This window comes from Corvus hawaiiensis, chromosome 24 (genome assembly GCF_020740725.1).
Source record: "Corvus hawaiiensis isolate bCorHaw1 chromosome 24, bCorHaw1.pri.cur, whole genome shotgun sequence".
NCBI classification, from domain to species: Eukaryota; Metazoa; Chordata; class Aves; order Passeriformes; family Corvidae; genus Corvus; species Corvus hawaiiensis.
This window is the reverse complement of record NC_063236.1, coordinates 8,047,091-8,065,379: the sequence shown is the minus strand read 5'-3', so window position 1 is coordinate 8,065,379 and position 18,289 is coordinate 8,047,091. Positions and strand designations below refer to the sequence as shown.

Below are 18,289 nucleotides of genomic sequence, written 5' to 3'. Positions count from 1 at the left end.
CCCGGGGCGGGAGGACGAGGGTGGCTCAATCCACCCCGGCGCTGCCTCCAGCCTCCCGAGGGACCCTCCATCCACCCCCGGGGACCCTCCGCCGGGCAGGGCCGGGGCGCAGCCGCCGCCGCAGCCCTTTGAACGGCCCTATCGCTCCCGGCCGCGCCGCCCCGCGCCGCCCCCGCCGTGATGCGGCCCCGGCTCCGCCTCCCCCGCTCCGCCGGCGCTGGGAGCTCCCTTCGCCTGTTTGCCCTTATTTAATTTCGAGTGTGATTTTGCTATTTTTAGCAGCTGGATCCCCTCCAGTAAGGCTAGGAGCTCGCTCCGGTTTTTTTTTTCCCCCCCTCTCCCCTCCTTTCCCCCCCCTCCCCCTTTTTTTTTTTCCTCTCGTTCCCTGCAAATGATTTTGACCCAGCTTCCTTCCTCCTGGAGCAATTTTTTTTCCTCTCTCTTTATTATTTATATAAATACGCGGGGCCTGGCGGGGCCGGGGATGCGGGGCTGAGCCGCAGCCTCTCTCTTCTCCTTGCAGATCCGCAGTCGCCGCGGGCGGGGGGTCCCTTCGCTCCGCCACACAGACCCGCCGGGAAAAACAAAACCATCAAACCGCCCCCAAAACCCACCCCGAACACCCGGCTCCGGGATCAAGCTGACTGTGAGTGCCACCTTCCTCTTCTTTCTGCTGCGGGGGGCGCGGGGGGCCGGGGCTCTGCTCGCCCTCGCCGCATGCGGGGCACGGTCGGCCCCGGGGTGTCGGGGTTTGCAGGGACGCGGGTGCGCGCGGCTCGCGGTGCCTCGCTTTATTATTGGTATTAATTATTGTTAATAGCAGGGTGATGCACCTGGCGGGCCGCGGCGGAGCGGGGGGGGGGCCGGGCGGGGGTCCCTGGTGCCGCTGCTCCCACCGCCGAGCGACTTTGCTCCACTTACTCGGTTGCGGGTGATGCAAACGCCCCGCACGGCGCCCGGGGGCCCGCACGGCCCCGGGACAGCCCTGGGACAGCCCGCGGGGCCGGGACCGTGCAAGGTGCGTGGGGCCGCGGCCGGTGCACGGGCGTGGGAGCGGGACCCGGGCGTGGGGCTGGGGCGGCGTGAGGTGCGTGGGGCCGGTGCGAGGCCAAGCCCGGCTCACGGGGAACGCGCACACGCGGGTCGGGGCGAAGTCGCGGTGCTGGGGCTCAGCTGCCCCCCGGATGGTGCCCCCGCACCCCGCCAGCCCCGCACCCCGCCAGCAGCGCTGGCTCCACGAGGGGTTTTATTACCCCCCCCCCCCCCCCCCCCAGGACAGGGGCTTCACAAAGCCCTGATGGTGCCCTTCCTGCCTCTTTTCTTTCTCCTCCACCTCCCTCCTTCCTTTCCTTTATCACTTCCTTTTATTATGCATCCCAGGAAGGAAGGGGGGGACTTTCCTCAATGGCAGCCCCGAGGGGCCGTTCAGAGCAGCCCCATGGCGGGTCTGTGCTGAGGAGGAGCCCGCACATCCCTCCCGGCCCGCACCCCTGCCCAACAGGCTCTTCAACTTCTGCTCCACGATTCCTTCCCCTCCTCCTTCCCCATCCCTCTGCCAGGAGGTGCGGCTGGGATCCTTCTCCAGCTGCCATCAGGCTGGATTTTCTGGGCGTGAAGAGATTTTTTGGTTTTGGTTGTTTTGTTTTTTTTTTTTGTAAGATCTAAGCCCCCGCCTGTCTCCCCGCTTCTCCTGGGCCAGTTTGTTTAATCTAAGAGTAGGTGGCAGGAGCGGGGGATTTATGGGGTTATCTGCACGGAGCAGCGTAAGCCAGTGCAGGCGGCTGGGAAGGCAGGACCAGGCCCAGGAGCAGCCAGGAGCATCGCTCCGAGGGGACAGGTTGGCCCTTGTGCAACCCAGAGGTGGCTGCTTGAGGACGGCCCAGCTCATGCTGTGGAGCAGAGGGAGCAATGGGGCTGGGGGAGGAGAGCCCGGCAGCTCAGCATCCATAGGGATGGAGAGGGGAGGAGGTTTCCTTCCCCCAGCTCCATCAATCGAGAGGCAGATGTGGCCCCTCCACCTCCAAACCGTGCAGAGATGTTCCCCCCCCGGCCGCGGGGAGCCCGGCAGTCCCTGCCCGCGTCCCCCACTGATTCCTCCCTGCCTGGAAAGGTTTCTCCCTCAGCTGCTTCCTCTCCTCCATGGCAACCCAGCTGCTCCCTCCCTCCCTCCATGGCTCTGATGCGTGTGAGCAGGGCCGGAGCCGCTCCCGCCATGTGCCCAGCATCGTCCCACAGGCTCGGAGCACACCCCGGGCCTGGCAGGTGCTGCCGAGCCTGGGGCATTGCAAGGAGCTGGGGCTGCTCTCGGGAGCAGGGTGTTGGCTGGGAAGGTGCTGGGCTTGGAGAGAAGCATCCCCCATTTCCAGTATCCTCCTCCCAGCCCCCTCTGCCACAGCAGGGCACGGCACGGAGCCCCCTCAGCTCTGGAGCGCCTGGGGAGGGCTCTGAGGTGCTGGAGGGAAGGGCGGGATGGGCAGGATGGATGGGTGGGATGAGGAGGAATGGATGGGTGGGATGAAGAGGGATGGGTGGGATGTGCACGTGCTTTCCCCAGCACCAACTTCGCAGCAGCTGCTGCTTTCGGGGGGGGGGCGGGGGGGAGGACCCAGTGGCACCCCCGTGCCATGGAGGGTTCCCTTGGCATTCCCAGCTGGAGCTGCTGTGTGGGGCCTGGTCCCTCCTCTGGAGGGAGGAGAGCACAGCAGGGTGGGGGCCATGCTGGGCCCATCTGTTTCCAGCTGCAGGAGGGGGCACAGAGCAGCTCGAGGCTGTGCTGCCTCTGACAGAGATTGACTTAAAAAGAGACAAAACCCCATCCCAGGCCGACCAGCAGCCAGCCCTTTACTGGCCTAAATCTAAACCATGCTTCTTTTTTCTCCTAAGAGACTCCTTGAAGGGCTCTGGGATGCTGTGAGTAATATTTTCGGGGTGTTTACACTACGGCATGGTTTCTGTCTCCCAAAAAAAAAAAAAAAAAAAAAAAAAAAAGACTCTGAGGGTGGTTTTTGTTGTTGTTGTTCTGCACTCATGAGTCATTTCCAGAGGGGAGCAGGAGCTGACGCCTGTTTTTTGAAAAGGCTCAGAGGTCTGAGTGTGGCTCCTCAGGCTGCATGTCCTGCCCACACCCTCCCCAGTGAGGCTCAGTGTCCCAGCGGGCTCAGCACCCTCTGCCCCCCCTCGGCTGCTCCAACACCATCAAATAGGGACCAGTTCCTCAAAACTGAGCATTATCACCTCAGAGGTAGGAGGGTGCCTCCATCAGCACACACAGACCGGGCACACAGCCTCGGACCTGCCTCTGTTCCTGCTGGGAAGCCTCACATCGCCACTCTGGGCAGGTGTCCCCAGCATGGCCACGGTCACCCGGCCCCATGTGGGGTCACCAGCAAGCACCAGAGCTGTGGCTGCAATCCTGCCCCTTCCTACCCTTCCTCTCGGCTCCTGGGCTGGGAGCCGGGCATGGAGCCACCCCCACGGCTCTGGAAAAGCAGGTTTTCCCTGTGCCCCTGGGAAGCTGCGAGGTGGAGAGGGGAAGATGGAGCTTTTTCCTTTGTGTGATTGCTCCAAGGGCAAGGGAGAGCTGCCCAGCCCTTTGGGACGTGCACAGGGGAGGTGACAACGCAGTGTCCCCCGGTCAAGTGCAAGGCAGTGCCTGTCCCTAATCCCAGCGAGGTGGCTGGACTGGAGCAGGGGTGCAGCACCCACCCTGGGTGCAGCAGTGCAGAGGGTGGGGTGGAGAGCAGGACTGTGGGACCCTGAACCCTGCTCCAGGGCCCTGGCACCCCCCTGGGGACACCCAAGGTCCCCAGTGCCACCACTCACCCTGTCTCAACTCACCAGTGCCAGCATCTGGGATTTCAGATTAAATCAGGAGCCACTCTCCTCTTTCTGAGGAAAGGGGCTGGGCTCTGCAGGACGGGCTGGCCAAGCTGCTGCTCCCCAAACGCCTGGGGGGACGCCGGGAGCTGCCTGAGCACTGGGCACTGCCTGGTTCCGCAGGGTGGCCATGCCATGGGCTTGGGGCACTGCCCTGCAGCCAGTGCATTTTGCTCCCCAGCCAGTGCCAGGAGGATGCAGGGGGCATCTCCCCTGCCCCAGGGTGAGGGCTAGGGGGTGGCATGGGGAGCCAGAGCCGTGGCTGACCGACCTTCCTCTCTCCTACTCCTCTTCACTGCTGCTGGGACAGACGATGAGTGAATCCAGCGCCAAATCCAGCCAGCCCCTGGCCTCCAAAGGGGAGAAAGACGTGTCAGAGAAGAGGGGCCGAGGGCGGCCCAGGAAGAAGCCGCAGGTACGTGGGGAAGGAAGGGCTGGGCAGCTGTGAGGAAGGGGAGGCTGGACACCCCCAGGGTATGGGGCAGTAGGAAACCCCCCCACACCTACACCCCTAGGCTGGGGACACCCCCAGTGCAGCCCCGTTACCCCTTTGGGCAGGGCCTTCCCAGGCTCACCAGCAGCAAGACCCTCCTGGGGGGCTCCAGAGCCCCCCCAGCTCTGCAGCACTCCAGAGCTCCTGGCCCCGGCTGGGGGCTCTGCTGCCCCTCCCCAGGCCCTGCTGAACCCGCCTTTGCAGACGGGCTAATTAAAGCCCCATTAGCAAAAGCTGCTCAGAGAGATAAGATGCTGCTGGAGCCTTTATAGTACCAAACCCCGCTCAGCCCCCCCGAGGCAGGTGGGGCTTGTGCACATCGTTTTCCTGCAGAAAAGGTGATTTGTGGCTTCCCTGACACTTCCTCTGCTGCGGCACCAGCAGCAAGCGGGGTCTGGGCTGAAGGGGTGTGGGGACCGTCCAGCTGAGCTGAGTGGGTGATGCTGGGGGTGGAAAAGGTCACGTATGCCCGGCTGAAGGACACACAGGAGCCTGTGCCTGGCGTCTGACCGCCAATCCCAGTGTGACCAGTGCTCCCAGTACCACATGCAAGAGCATCTCTGCCCTGGCAGGGTCTGCTGGGGACAATGGGACTCCCAGGCTGGAGCATCCCGGGGTGCACTGGAAGCCACCCTGGGCATGCAACCCCCTCTGCTCTCCCTCCAGCAGGAGCCCAGTGAGGCCCCGACCCCCAAGAGACCCCGTGGACGGCCGAAGGGCAGTAAAAACAAGGCCACCCCAAAGGGCAGGGTAAGTACCCGGGGATGGGGCTGCTGCAGCTGGGTGCTGGTACCACAGGTCCGGTTTGAGCTCAATTATGGACAATTCCGGGCAGATCTGTCTCAGAGGTGGGGATGGGGGGGAATCTGGCCCAGGGAGGGTGGGGGGAGCCACAGGCCGTGTGTGTCAGCACCAGGACACCCGAGATAAACCTGTTTGCAAAACACGCGACTCACATCCTGTACCCACCTCGTGACTCACGGGGCATCCCGGGGCCGGGGGGGTCGGGGGGCTGGCAGCAGCACCCCAGGAGATGCCACTGGGGTGATGAATCCGGCAGTCACGGGTGGGAGGAAGGGGAACACCACCCACCCCCACCAGCATCCTGGGGACAGCCTGACCAAAATGCCTTTTTTTGCTGTCCTGGCTCAGAAAGCTGCAGTCACACCAGGGAGGAAACCTCGAGGGCGACCCAAAAAATCGGTAAGCGGGCTTTTCCCTTCCCCATCCACCCTGGCAGGGCACTGGGCACTTCAGGGGTGCAGCAGCTCTCCAGAGAGCCCCATGAGTGCAGGGTGGATGTTGTCGGGTTGTAGGAGCACAGAACAGTTGAGCGAGTAGGACACGGCACTGGGTGGGCTCTGAACTCCTGAGGGCTGGGGGTCTGAGGAGTCCTGGCCCCCCCATCTCCCAGTGGGCCCAAGAGCGGCGTTGGGTGGCTGGTCCTGCCCTGGGGACACGCTGGCACAGCCTGCCCGGGTCCCTGCACGGCGCTCCTGCAGCCTGCGGGCGCAGCCGCCCCCTCTCTTCCCTGAGCTTTCCCTCCCCCATTCCATTTTTTTCTCCTTTCCCCCTCAGTTCGCAGCTCAGGCGGGTGCCAGGTACCCGGGCGGTTTCATCTCCCTTCCCTGCCTGTCCCAGATTTTGCTCCTCCTTTTCCCACTGAAATTCCTTGCGGAGCCGAGGGGTTGAGACCAGCCGGTGCTGCAAACCCGGGCTCGCGTCCTGGGGTCTCCTGTGCCGGAGCCACAGTGCCAGGGGTTGTTTGGGGACCCCAGGGCGGGCAGCCAGCGGCGGGGGGCGGGGGGTGGGTGTGGGAGGAGCCTGTCCTGTGCCAGCGGGGCCGTGCCGGGGACACGATGTCCCGCTCTGGCAGGCGCGGTGGCGTTTTTGTGAATGAAGCGGGAGGAAGCGGGGGCCGGTGTGACTCAGGCTCACTCAGCCCTGAGTCACCGCCGCGTGCGGGGTCACGGCCGCCCACCCCGGCGTGGGGGCTGGACAGGGACACCCGGGGCTGGACACGGACAGGCTGCCACCACCCCCCGGTGGCCACTAGGGACCGCGGACCCGCACTCAGAGGTGCTGCGCACCCAGGGTGTGTGGTCTCCCCTCCTCACTGCGAGCCCACCCGGAGGGCTTCTCACCTGGGATTTAATCTCCAAGCTGGAGCCAGGGCCAGTCCTTTAATCCAGGAGGGTGCCGTGCCTCAGTTTGCCTCGTCGCACAAGGGGTGCGATGTGCCTGGTCAGCCCTTCGTCCAGGGGCAGTGGAGTGGGGCTGCACTCCCTGACGCCCCCGGCCACGCTCCCTTGCCTTGCAGCAGCAGGACGAGGAGGAGGTGAACATTTCCCAGGAGTCATCCGAGGAGGAGCAGTGACACCTCCCGAACCGGCGCTACCTCATCGCCCGACAGCCCCGCGGCGGCCGGGGGAGAGGGACGGGGAGAGACCCACGGTGCCGCCCTGGCTTCCTCCTCCTCCTCCCTCCTCCGCTCCCTCCTCACCCTCAGACAACGGCAGCACTGGAAAATGGCCCAACCCGGGCGGCCCCCGCAGCCCCCGCCCGGGAGGGGCACCTGGCCCAGCTCCCCCTCCCCAGCCCCGGGGTTCAGGGTAGCCCCACTGGAAAGGGGGGTCGTGGCAGAGAGCCGGGGCTGGCACCCCCCACCTTCGCTGCCCCCCATGCGGTGATCTCGCCCCGCCAAAGTGGGTGCTGGCTGCCCCCCCCCAGCACTGGGCTCTGCCCTGGGGCCTCTGCAGGGAAGAGATGGGGGGGCAGTGAATGTGAGACCCCCCAAAATGCATTAGACCTTTGCTCTGGCCTGCTGCTACCCTGGGCAACCCCGCTTGTCCCCCCAGTCCGAGGCGACTGCACTGTGTGCGGGAGCAGCTCCCGCGGCGCTGCCGGGGCCCGGTGCCCATCCCTGGGGTGCCAGTCCCCGAGGGTGCCAGTCCCCAGGGGTGCCCGAGCAGGGCTGGCTCTGGGCAGCCCTTTCCTCATAGGTTCTGGTATATATATATATTTTTTTTTAGTACTTTTTTTCCTTTCATTCACAACTACCTCTGGATATTTAAGTTCCACTCTCTGAACTCACAGATGTGCTGCTGCGCTGCCGGGGCACCGTGGGCTCGGTGGTTCCTGTTTTCGGGGTGTTGCTGGGGGCCGTGGGGTGTTTTTTTTTTCTCCCTCCCCTTTTTTTTGGGCTTCATTTTTCTTTTTTTTTTTTAAATTTTGAGGTCTAGTTTGCTCTGCTGCTTCAAGGGATCGAGGCTGGCAGGGCAGAGGGGAGGGGGGACCATGGGATGCTCCCCCCGCCCCTCTGCCCCGGCACGACGGCTGCAGCGGGACCGGAGGTCGGTGCCAGGCGGCCCCGGCAGGAGAGAATCGGGGTTTGGTTTGGGGTTTTTTTTTGGTTCACTGTTAACGACCTTTTGGGTTCCTATTTGCAGTTACTTGAATAAAACATTTTATGGATGTTTGTGACGCCTCTGTCCTGGCTGGGTGGGGCAGGAGTGGCTGCTCCCAGGCCATCTCCTCCACAGGGACATCTGTGCTGGTGGCAGCCACCAGCCATCCACGGAGATGAGCTGCTGATGGAAACACAAACAGGCAAAGCCCTGCTGCCCCCCAAACTCCCGCCCGAGGCCGGGAACCCCCAGCCCCACACGGAGCCTCGGGGCCAAGGCAGAGACACGTTTATTTACCCCATTTTCCCCCAGGCATCCCATCCCGGCACAGCCTGCTGCTCTCTGCCAGTCTGCCAGCCCCAGTGGGCCCTCCCGGAGCTTTCCAAGGGGCTGCTGGAGCAGTTCAAGCAAAAAAAGAAAAATTGCAAAACCAGGCACTGAGGTGGGAGATGTCCCATCCGGGTCAGTGCTCAGATGTGGGGGCAGCAGCTGTGGCATCGTGGCACCACCGCGGGCACATCGTGCCTGTTCAGTGCTGACAGTGTCCTCCCTTCCCTCCCGCGGGCAGGATCCGGTCCCGGTGCTCCAGGCAGTGTCAGGCCCTCCAGTCCCTGCGCGGGGGCCGAGGGGGCGAGGGTCCCCCCCAGGCGGGCACCACCTGCAACACAGAGGGGCACACCTGCAGCCCAGGGCATCACGGCGGGTGGGGGAGGCACCGCCCGTGCAACCCAACCCTCCCAAAAACCTCTGGATTACACCCAAAGCCTGACTCCTTCCAGGCCTGACTCAACGTTCTTGGAGGTCTTTCCCAGCCTTAATGATTCCACGATTCCCACAGCTCCCCTCGGGACAGGCACCTCACTTGCTGTTGCTTCAGTTTTTTATGGAAAAACGGGAAAAATGCCAACTCCCACCACAGCGACCCACCTGAGCCTCCTCAGCCTCCACCAGCAGCTCCTGCTCCGACTCGGGCGGCTCCTCAGCCGGGTCGTAGCTGTACATGGGCAGCAGCCGGTGCCGCAGCCGGTCGGACCTGGCGGGGGTCGGTGGTGAGCGCTGACCCCGCAGCCCGCCAAGGCCCCCAGTCCCGCGGCCCCGCTCACCTGCGCTTCTTCTTGACGTACATCACCTGCGGGGAAAGGCGTCAGCGGCGCGGGGCTCGGCGCTGGGCTCGGTGCCCCCCGGTCCCCCCCGCCCGCCCACCCACTCACCGCGGCCAGGAGGGCGCCGAGGAGGGTGAGGAGGAGGAAGGGCCCCAGCACGGAGCCCACCAGCGAGTCGCCGGCCGCGCCCGGGGCCGTGGGGGCCGTGGTGTTGCTCATGGCCCAGCGCCGGCTCCTGCCCGCATGGGGACGCGCGTGTCCGGCCCCACGGACGGGAGCCCTGCAACCCACAGCCGGCCTTGGGAATGACCCCCTGTCCGGGAATGACCCTCCCACCCCGGGAATTCACCGTCCGGGAATGACCAGCGCTCAGGTAATAACCCACATCCCGCCTGGTAATAACCAATACCCGGTAATAATCCCCCGCCCGGTAACAACACCCCTGGAGGGGCTCACCCCGCACCCCCCTTCCTGCAGAGCTGGGGCTGGGGGGGGGCTCCGCCTCCACCAGCGGGAGAACCGGCGGGACCCCCGCACTGGGCTCTGCCCGGGACACCCCCCGGACCGCCGACCCCCACCCCAATTCCCCCCCCCCCCCCTCTTCCCCCTCGTCCAGTTCGGGATCCCCCGGGCTCTCCCCTCCCCCCCCCGCCCCCCCACTCCGGGGATCCCCGCGCGCGCCACGCCTCGCCCCGCCCACCTGCGCGCGCCGCCCGCACCCGGAACCCATGCGGCGCGTGACAAGCGCGGGGCGGGGCCGAGCGCGCGCGGGAGGGGGCGGGGCGAGGGGGCGGGGCTTGGGGCGGGGGTGGTGGCGGAGCGCGGCCGGCAGGGGGCAGCAAAGACGGGGCGGGAAACGCGTGAGGGGAGAAAAGGGAAAAGGGCGAAGAAACGCGGGGAAAACGGAATAACGAGGGACCGGCAGAGGGAGGAAGGGGAAAAAACGGGGGAAAAAACGGGTAAAAAGAAGAAAAGACCCCTGGAGGGGGGGCACAAGGAAAGGCGAGCAGAGCGGTGGGCGGGCAGATGGAGGGAGGGAGGGGGGAGTTGCACATCTGGCCAGGTGAGTGCGCAGCTGGGGGTGTGGGCGGGAGAAGAGACAGAGGGGATGCATGGATGCATGGACGGATGGACGGAGGGATGGAGATGCAGGTGTGGTGTGGTGTGAGACAACCGGCCCGCGGGGCTGGGGCTGGCGGGGCTCCCAGGGGTGCCAGGAACACGGGCAGGGTCATCCACATCGGGGGCTGCTGTGGGTCCCTGGCCAGGGGCTCCTGCTGTGGCCGCTCTCCCCCAGGCTGGACCCAGGGGCTGCGATGGTGCCAGCGGTGTCACCCACGGTGCTGGCAGAGCCCCAGCCCTGATCCTGGCCACAGGGCTAATCCGCTTTGCCCACAGGGACCAGATGGTCCCGCTAAGTGGGTCAGGCAGGAGCGGGGGACACCAGGGAGCACCGGGTCCTGCTGCACTTCCCAACAGCTACAAAAAACAGTCATCAAGAGGAATGAGGTGAACGAGGAGCCTAGACATGGCAGAGCTGGGGGGACACAGCCCCCGGACTGGCAGCGGGCCAGGGCTCAGCCACTCCAGAGCCTCCTGAGCTGGTGGGGAAGAGCAGCTCCTGGTCTGCAGCCTCTGGGATGAACTTGCCCATGGCACAGATGGTTGCACTCTGCCTGCACCCTGCCTGTACCCTGCCTGCACCCTGCCTGTACCCTGCCTGTACCCCTGCCTGTACCCTGCCTGTACCCCTGCCTGTACCCCTGCCTGTACCCTGCCTGTACCCTGCCTGTACCCCTGCCTGTACCCCTGCCTGCACCCTGCCTGCACCCTGCCTGCACCCCTGCCTGCACCCCTGCCTGTACCCCTGCCTGTACCCTGCCTGCACCCCTGCCTGTACCCCTGCCTGTACCCCTGCCTGCACCCCTGCCTGCACCCTGCCTGTACCCTGCCCATACCCCTGCCTGTACCCCTGCCCATACCCCTGCCTGTACCCTGCCTGTACCCTGCCTGCACCCCTGCCTGTACCCCTGCCTGTACCCTGCCTGCACCCTGCCTGTACCCTGCCTGTACCCCTGCCTGTACCCTGCCTGTACCCTGCCTGCACCCCTGCCTGTACCCTGCCTGCACCCTGCCTGTACCCCTGCCTGTACCCCTGCCTGTACCCTGCCTGTACCCTGCCTGCACCCCTGCCTGTACCCTGCCTGCACCCTGCCTGTACCCTGCCTGCACCCCTGCCTGTACCCCTGCCTGCACCCCTGCCTGCACCCTGCCTGTACCCCTGCCTGTACCCTGCCCATACCCCTGCCTGTACCCTGCCCATACCCCTGCCTGCACCCTGCCTGTACCCCTGCCTGTACCCTGCCTGTACCCTGCCTGCACCCTGCCTGCACCCTGCCTGCACCCCTGCCTGCACCCTGCCTGCACCCCTGCCTGCACTCTGCCTGTACCCCTGCCTGCACCCCTGCCTGCACCCCTGCCTGCACCCTGCCTGTACCCCTGCCTGTACCCCTGCCTGTACCCTGCCCATACCCCTGCCTGTACCCTGCCTGTACCCTGCCTGTACCCTGCCTGCACCCCTGCCTGCACCCCTGCCTGTACCCCTGCCTGCACCCTGCCTGCACCCCTGCCTGTACCCTGCCTGCACCCCTGCCTGTACCCCTGCCTGTACCCCTGCCTGCACCCCTGCCTGCACCCTGCCTGCACCCTGCCTGTACCCCTGCCTGTACCCCTGCCTGCACCCTGCCTGTACCCCTGCCTGTACCCCTGCCTGCACCCTGCCTGTACCCTGCCTGCACCCCTGCCTGTACCCTGCCTGTACCCTGCCTGCACCCCTGCCTGTACCCCTGCCTGTACCCTGCCTGTACCCCTGCCTGCACCCCTGCCTGTACCCTGCCTGCACCCCTGCCTGTACCCCTGCCTGTACCCCTGCCTGTACCCTGCCTGTACCCCTGCCTGCACCCCTGCCTGCACCCTGCCTGTACCCTGCCTGCACTGCTGCCTCCACCTCTGCCTGCACCCTGCCCATACCCCTGCCTGTACCCCTGCCTGTACCCTGCCTGTACCCCTGCCTGTACCCTGCCTGTACCCTGCCTGCACCCCTGCCTGTACCCCTGCCTGTACCCTGCCTGTACCCCTGCCTGCACCCCTGCCTGCACCCTGCCTGTACCCTGCCTGCACTGCTGCCTGCACCTCTGCCTGCACCCTACCCATACCCCTGCCTGCACCTCTGCCTGCACCCTGCCCATACCCCTGCCTGTACCCTGCCTCCACCTCTGCCTGCACCGTGCCTATACCACTGCCCATACCACTGCCTGAACCACTGCCTGTACCAGTCCCTGCACTGCTGCCCTCACCCCCTGCCCAGCCCATGCAGGGTTATTTTCTCCTCTCCAGCCCAGAAAAGGGCACCAGCTGTCCTGAGAGTGGCTGACAGCTGCTGTTCCCAGTGTCCTGTTGTCCCCAGGGGTCCCGCTGGCCCCACTAGCCCACACTGACCCCACTCTCCCCAGCAGTGGCACTGGTCTCATTGTCTGTGTTGACTCACCCTGCCCCAGGCACCCTTCCCAAACCAGCCCCAGCCCCCTGTTCACCACTGCAATGGGGGAACCACAGAGTGGGACAGGACCCCCAGCCCCCCAGCCCAGCACTGACACTTCAGGGGCCTTCCATGCTGCCACCATCCACCGCTGCCCATCCCCTCCCAGCTGAACCCTGCTGTGCCATGGCTAAAAATAAATCCATCAATTTCTAGGAAAGCTCCTTGGAGAGCATGAGCGAGTGGAAGCACATGGCCAGGAGGAGCATGCGTGGTCCAGGGGAAGCAGCATCCTTGGGAGCAGACCAGGGGGTCACCAAGCCCCTCCACATGGCCAGAGCCAGTCCAGGACACCTGCAGCATCCCCAGATCCCACGTGAACATCTTTTTCCCAATCCACTGCTTCCCAGAGCATCCAGATGAGGGAAAAAGGGGAGTCAAGGCTGGGGCAGCGCAGGACCTGCTCATCCCTGGAGAAATCTCCCCCTTGCTTACCCTGGCGTGGGGGAGGATGTCGGGGGGGCTGAAGGCAGCATTGCCACCCATCCTGGGGACAAGAAACCTTTGTGATCAGGGTGGAAGGGGCTTCAGCCAGGGGGGCAAAGCTGGAATAGCAACACGGGGTATCTATTTCTTCCCCAAACCCCGCTGTGAGACATCAGCCCCCTCCCCTGCACTGCTTGGCCCCCAGCACATAACTGGGGACAGCTTTGCTGAGCTGCTAAGCTCCCGTTTAAGCAGCTGAGAGCAAGTGGCCGGATTTCCAGCCAGCGCATCCCTCCGGCTGCTCATTCGGCCAGAAATGCCGGGGTGGGGGCCGGGTGCCGCCGTCCCCGCGGGGGCACAGCCGCCCCGGCTCTGCCTCGCCGCTCGCCCGCTCAGGCATTAACGCCGCCGTCAGCACAGATTAATTCTGCCCTGGGCTCCGCGCCACAGCTGCAACACGAGGCTCTTGTGCGCCAGCCCCCGTGTTTTCTGCAGGAGGAGCCTGGTCACATCCAGATCCCAAAGGGAATGTGCAAAGGCTCGCTTAGGGATGGGTCTCCACACCAGGACACGTTTGCTTGGCAGGGAAGTGCGGGAGCTCGCCTTTCTGTGGCCGGGCTGGCAGTGCCAGTGGCACCACGCACGGCCTGGGGTGCTGGTGCTCTCCGTGCGGGCTCCTCCCGGCCTCTCACACAGCAAGGGGCTACTCCCACGGGAAGAGCTCTCAGGAAGGATTTTGTGAAATAGTTGGAAGCACATTCAGAGGCTCCACGAGGCTCTCTCCTTAAAATGCCCCTTTTTATTGCAGGGTGCCTGCCCCATCAGCGAACCCATCTCAACACCAGGCTGTTGGTGACATCTGTCCAGTTCCTCTTCCAGGCTGTGACTGTCCCAGGCCACTGCAGGGAGGGCTTTCTCCTTGGGTGACACTGTTGCCCAATCTCTGAGTTCACGTACGAAGGGACCAGAGCTGGGACAAAGAGACCAGGCAGGAGGCAGAGCCGTGTGAAATACTGGCGTGTTTATTGGTTGGCACTAGATTACAGCCCACACTCTCGGCAAACTGGCATCCACCAATTTAATTTTTTCAGTTTTTCACTCTTTTAAAGACAGTGACGGCCTCCCCCTTGCACACAACTCAACAGAGGAAACCCCTCGTGACAGGACCCCGCCGCACCACCCGGCTCCACACAAGGAGAGCCCTCCGGCCTTTCTGGAGACACTGTGGATGAAAGGTCAGAATCACATGGGATGTCCTGCACCTGCCAGCCAGGACCGAGCAGGAGCAGGAGAACATCTGCATTATCCAGAGGTTCCAACTGAGACGGATCCCCAAAGGAAACAGAACGTGTTTTCTAATTCACACGTGTGACTTTGAACAAAGGTGGTGTAAGAACACATCGGTGAGAAAGAGAAAAGAGCATCTATTGCAATGCTCCATTTCCAAAGGGCCTTTGCTGTTGCAAAGTGTTTCTGCAAACTATTTAATTTGTTGTAACCCTCCCATGCGAAGTTCACCAGGAGATTAGAAACACCAAGTGCTGGAGGGAGGAACAGAGATCTGCAGCCAAGAAAATAAACCCAAACAGATTATAGGAATTACAAGTACAAAACCATCTTGAATTCACAGAGAATTGAGTATTTCACTTGCAACTTATGAAAATTACTGAAAATATCTGGCCTTTTTAAATCCTAATAAAACAGCAAGTTTGTTCTCTCCATCAGTTTTCCTTCTGCAAACTTGCTGACACTTCCCTGGGAAAGCCAGGTGGCAGGAGTGGCACAAGAACCTCCATGAGACATCCCAGCTGACCCCAGCACATCCCAACTGACCCCAGCACATCCCAACCGACCCCAGCACATCCCAGCTGACCCCACCATCGCATGGAGCACAGCACCCAGGGATCCCTCACCAGGCTCTGTGGTTGCCATCGGCCCCCACCCCAGGCTGGACATTTCGATGACTTGGATCAGTACCTGGAAGGGCTCCGAACTCGTTTTCCCTTGCACCTGGGTCAGTTCCACCCTCAATTGTGGGGGTGAGGTCGAAGGTACCAGCTCAGACACAAACCAGAAACAGTCAAAGCCCTACAGCTCTGACCAACCATGGAGATTCCTTGTTTTGGGGAGGAATGGAGAAGCCTCAGGCAAACACACCCACGGACAGGATGTTGGACAATGGACCCTGGTCATTCATCCCTCAACCAGGGTCTGGGGCCCCGTTCTCCTGATTTGGGGGGGCTGCCAGGAACCCCCCATGTACACAGAGCTCATGGAAGGACTGAGCAGCAAAGGCAAAGTGATCATTCCAGATTTTCTGATTTAATAAATATAAAATAGGACACACAGGAAATTGAACAAACACTCTCACACCTCCCCAGGTTCATTTCTGAGGCAATTCTAGAGCCGATTCATCAAGTATAACATCAAAATTCCCATCTTCCCAAAAAAAAAAAAAAAAGAAAGAAAAGAAAAAACCCTATGGACTAGCACCAAAGAGAGATTTATAAATCTCTTAAATACAACTTCAGTTCAGTTTCTTTTTCACCAGCTACACCTTTGTTATGCACAGACCCCCTGACACCACCCCAGCATAGCACTCCAGGATCTCGGCAGCCCAGAGCAGCTGGGTTAGTTCATTCCAAGGTTAGGAAAATGAGGATCACGCCCTGTGTGTGTCAGGAGCTCAGGGACCAGCTGAGGGGCACTCAAGCCATGAGGTCACCACGTCCCTGCAGGGCTGCAGCCACCAGATGATGCCATTACTGAGCAGGAGAACGGAGCCAGGAGGGGAAACCCAGCCTGGGAGCAAGACCAGAGCAGGCACTGCGTCACCCAGAGGGAAAAGCTCCTCACACTGCAACCCTGTCACTGCTTGGGGCAGGTTTGGCTGAAGATACAGCTCCAATCCTCCCCCAGCACCAGCCACAGGCTCCCCTTGGGGGGGTCCAACCCCAAACCAATCCCTCCCCAACGCCCAGTGTCCCCCCCCCCCCCGCTCTGCACAGGGAGGGATGCTGCATCTGGCTGTGTGAAAGCACAAACATTTGGGATAAAACAGAGAGAACAGGCAGGAAACCTACAGCTCTTGCACAAGTGTTACTTGTTGGACCTGTGCAGCCTCCAGGATTTCATTCTCCGGGAGTGACCCGTGTGCTGCGGAATGCTGAACACAGCTTCTGCATGGAAAAGCTGAGGCAAAGGCCCAAAGCCCCTGCTAGATCCGGGAAGGGAACTGAGGATTCCTGACATTCCCTACTCACATTTTCAGCCAGAATACTTTGTGGCCACACAAGGGAAAAAGCAACACTTGCAGATTCCAATCCCTTTTCGTTTTTCCCTTTACAGAGTTTGCTTTAAGGCACATTCCAGCTCAGGCTGAATGAGTGCTCCACAGGAGAGTAGGGAAGAGCTCACAGCATCCATCTACACAGGAACAGAGCTGGTGGGAAAGCTGATCCTGCCATTCATTCCAGCTCCCACCAAACCCAGCTCCCACCTTGCCCCCAGCACCAGGGCAGACAGCAGGAAGTTTGGGGGGCCCTGACGTGCAGCCCTCAGGCTCTGCTCCCTTCCTCTGCTTATTCCCAGAACACCTCCACCTGGCTGAGCTGGAAGCAGACCAACCTGAGGAGATTGTCACCGTGTCCCCTCCCTGCTGTCACTGCCTCGATCCTTGGGGGTTTTACAGCCCGAAGTTTAATGTGTTTTCAATTTGAAAAAAAATCTTTTTAGTTTGCACAGTGGCTGTTAACTCCACATCCAGGGAATGTTCTGCCTAATGTTGTACCTGGAGAGGTGAATGCCAGTGGCTCAGAATTCCCAGTGCCACGGCAGTTCTGAGCCAGGGTGTGCTGGCCCTGCTGACCATACTGAGTGTGGACAGCTCGGCCAGTGCTGCTGGGAACTGGCAACACTGCCCTGAGATAGGGGAGGCACAGCTGTGACACTGAGGTTCCAACAAACCACTCAAACAATCCATCTTTGGGAAGCCACCAGAGGTACTTTAACATCACTGAATTCCAGATTTCAGGGAGAATGGGTAAAACCCCTCCCTTCTTTCACTCTTCTCTCCCAGGAAAAGGCAGCACCTCCCAGGCCCAGCAGTGGCCCAGCCAGGCAGCACCCACCACACAGCAGGGAAATCCCCCAATCCCCACCTGGGCTTACTCTGAACTGCAAAAGGGTTCTTCCCTTTGAAATGTGCCTTTGAACAACCTCAGTGTGAGCAAAGTCACATCTGAAACCCAAACCCGCCCAACAGCAACCACCTCAGCCAGATGCTCTGTGGTTCCTGCCACACACAATTTCCAAGCTGCGAATAACCAAAGAACCAAAATCCCTTTTCCACAACAACAAATCCTTGTCTGGGAGACACTCCCCAAAGCCAGAGCCACACAATTCCAGCTCTGCTGAGTTTCATTACACTCAGCTCTCTCTGCAGAGGGACGTCCATCTGCCTCTTAAGTTTTACACATCAGGTAAGACCACCAGAGAGATTTGGAATCTGACAAATCCTCCTGGAAGGATCCAGCAGCACTTGGACACACAGGTATTCCAGGGGTGTCTTCCTTTTCTCCTGCTCCCATGCTGGAGTCACCAAACTGGTGCAGAGTTCCCTTGCCCCTCACTGGTGTAGCAAGAGTGGGGCGTCCTTGGACAATGACCACAGGAATGAAAAGCAGCAAGGGAAGAAGGGACCCCATTAGCGACATCACTGTGCCCCTAAGGAGCTGCAGAGGGACCCCCAGGGCCCAGAGGTGATGAAAAGCAGCAGCCCCTCACCTGTGCCCCACTCATACCCCAAACCAGAATTGCAGACCTGCCATGATGGGGGGACCAAACAACTGCTGCACCTTGCTGGCTGTCTGGGGACATCCTGTGTCATACCCACCTCCCAGCAGTGCCCAGAGAGCACAGCCAGGCTGAGAGCCAGCTAAGAACTGCTCCCATGGGATGCTGAGACACTGCTCCACATAAGGTTCAGGCCAGCTGAGGTTAAGAATCCCGCCATCCATCGCTACCAGCTCGGAACAGCACCAGTTCTAGCACGGCTGGGAGCCCCAGGCTCATCCCCTGGGATTTGGCACACTCAGGACAGTGGCCCCAGCAGCGAGACTGAGCAGCACCGTCCGGGCTGCAGAACCAGAGCCATGCTCCCAGCAGCTCCCCTGTTCCTCACACAGACAGGGCGACTTGTCAGTCCCAAACCAATTAACACCAGTATAGATAAAACCACTCCAGCTGCTGGGGTTGCAGCTGTACCAGCTCTAGAGAGAACCTCAGATGCTGAGGAAGATGGGAATTGTGTGGTGCAGGGAGAGGTTCAGGGAGCACAGGGCTAAGGCCTGGTCTGAAATTTGCATCTCTTCAATCAAGGCTATTC

At 61.9% G+C, this 18,289-nt stretch overlaps 2 protein-coding genes and 1 long non-coding RNA gene across 6 annotated transcripts; 2 read left to right on the top strand and 1 right to left on the bottom strand.

Annotated features, from left to right (window-relative positions):
• The first annotated feature begins 184 nt into the window (after positions 1–184).
• Positions 185–7,843, top strand: HMGA1 (high mobility group AT-hook 1). 4 transcript variants are annotated; one of them, XM_048328432.1, is made up of 6 exons: positions 185–296; positions 524–646; positions 4,187–4,291; positions 5,036–5,119; positions 5,522–5,572; positions 6,690–7,354. In XM_048328432.1, exons 3-6 carry the CDS (start codon positions 4,190–4,192, stop codon positions 6,744–6,746), a joined length of 294 nt encoding a protein of 97 aa, XP_048184389.1. In that variant the 5' UTR covers positions 185–296; positions 524–646; positions 4,187–4,189; the 3' UTR covers positions 6,747–7,354. The 4 variants fall into 4 exon arrangements, with proteins under 4 accessions (XP_048184389.1, XP_048184391.1, XP_048184388.1 ...); XM_048328434.1 differs by having other exon boundaries at positions 282–301; XM_048328431.1 differs by lacking the exons at positions 185–296; positions 6,690–7,354 and adding an exon at positions 7,606–7,843 and having other exon boundaries at positions 563–646.
• Positions 7,844–8,047: 204 nt separating this feature from the next.
• SMIM29 (small integral membrane protein 29) lies at positions 8,048–9,451 on the bottom strand. The gene is made up of 4 exons (XM_048328429.1): positions 8,988–9,451; positions 8,880–8,905; positions 8,704–8,809; positions 8,048–8,434 (listed from the first exon to the last, which is right to left on the bottom strand). The coding sequence occupies exons 1-4, from the start codon at positions 9,096–9,098 to the stop codon at positions 8,372–8,374; spliced, it is 306 nt and encodes a 101-aa protein (XP_048184386.1). The 5' UTR covers positions 9,099–9,451; the 3' UTR covers positions 8,048–8,371.
• Positions 9,168–17,584, top strand: LOC125338082. Its single transcript, XR_007208174.1, has 2 exons — positions 9,168–9,252; positions 13,712–17,584. It is a non-coding gene; the product is annotated as an uncharacterized LOC125338082 (long non-coding RNA).
• The last annotated feature ends 705 nt before the right edge of the window (positions 17,585–18,289 follow it).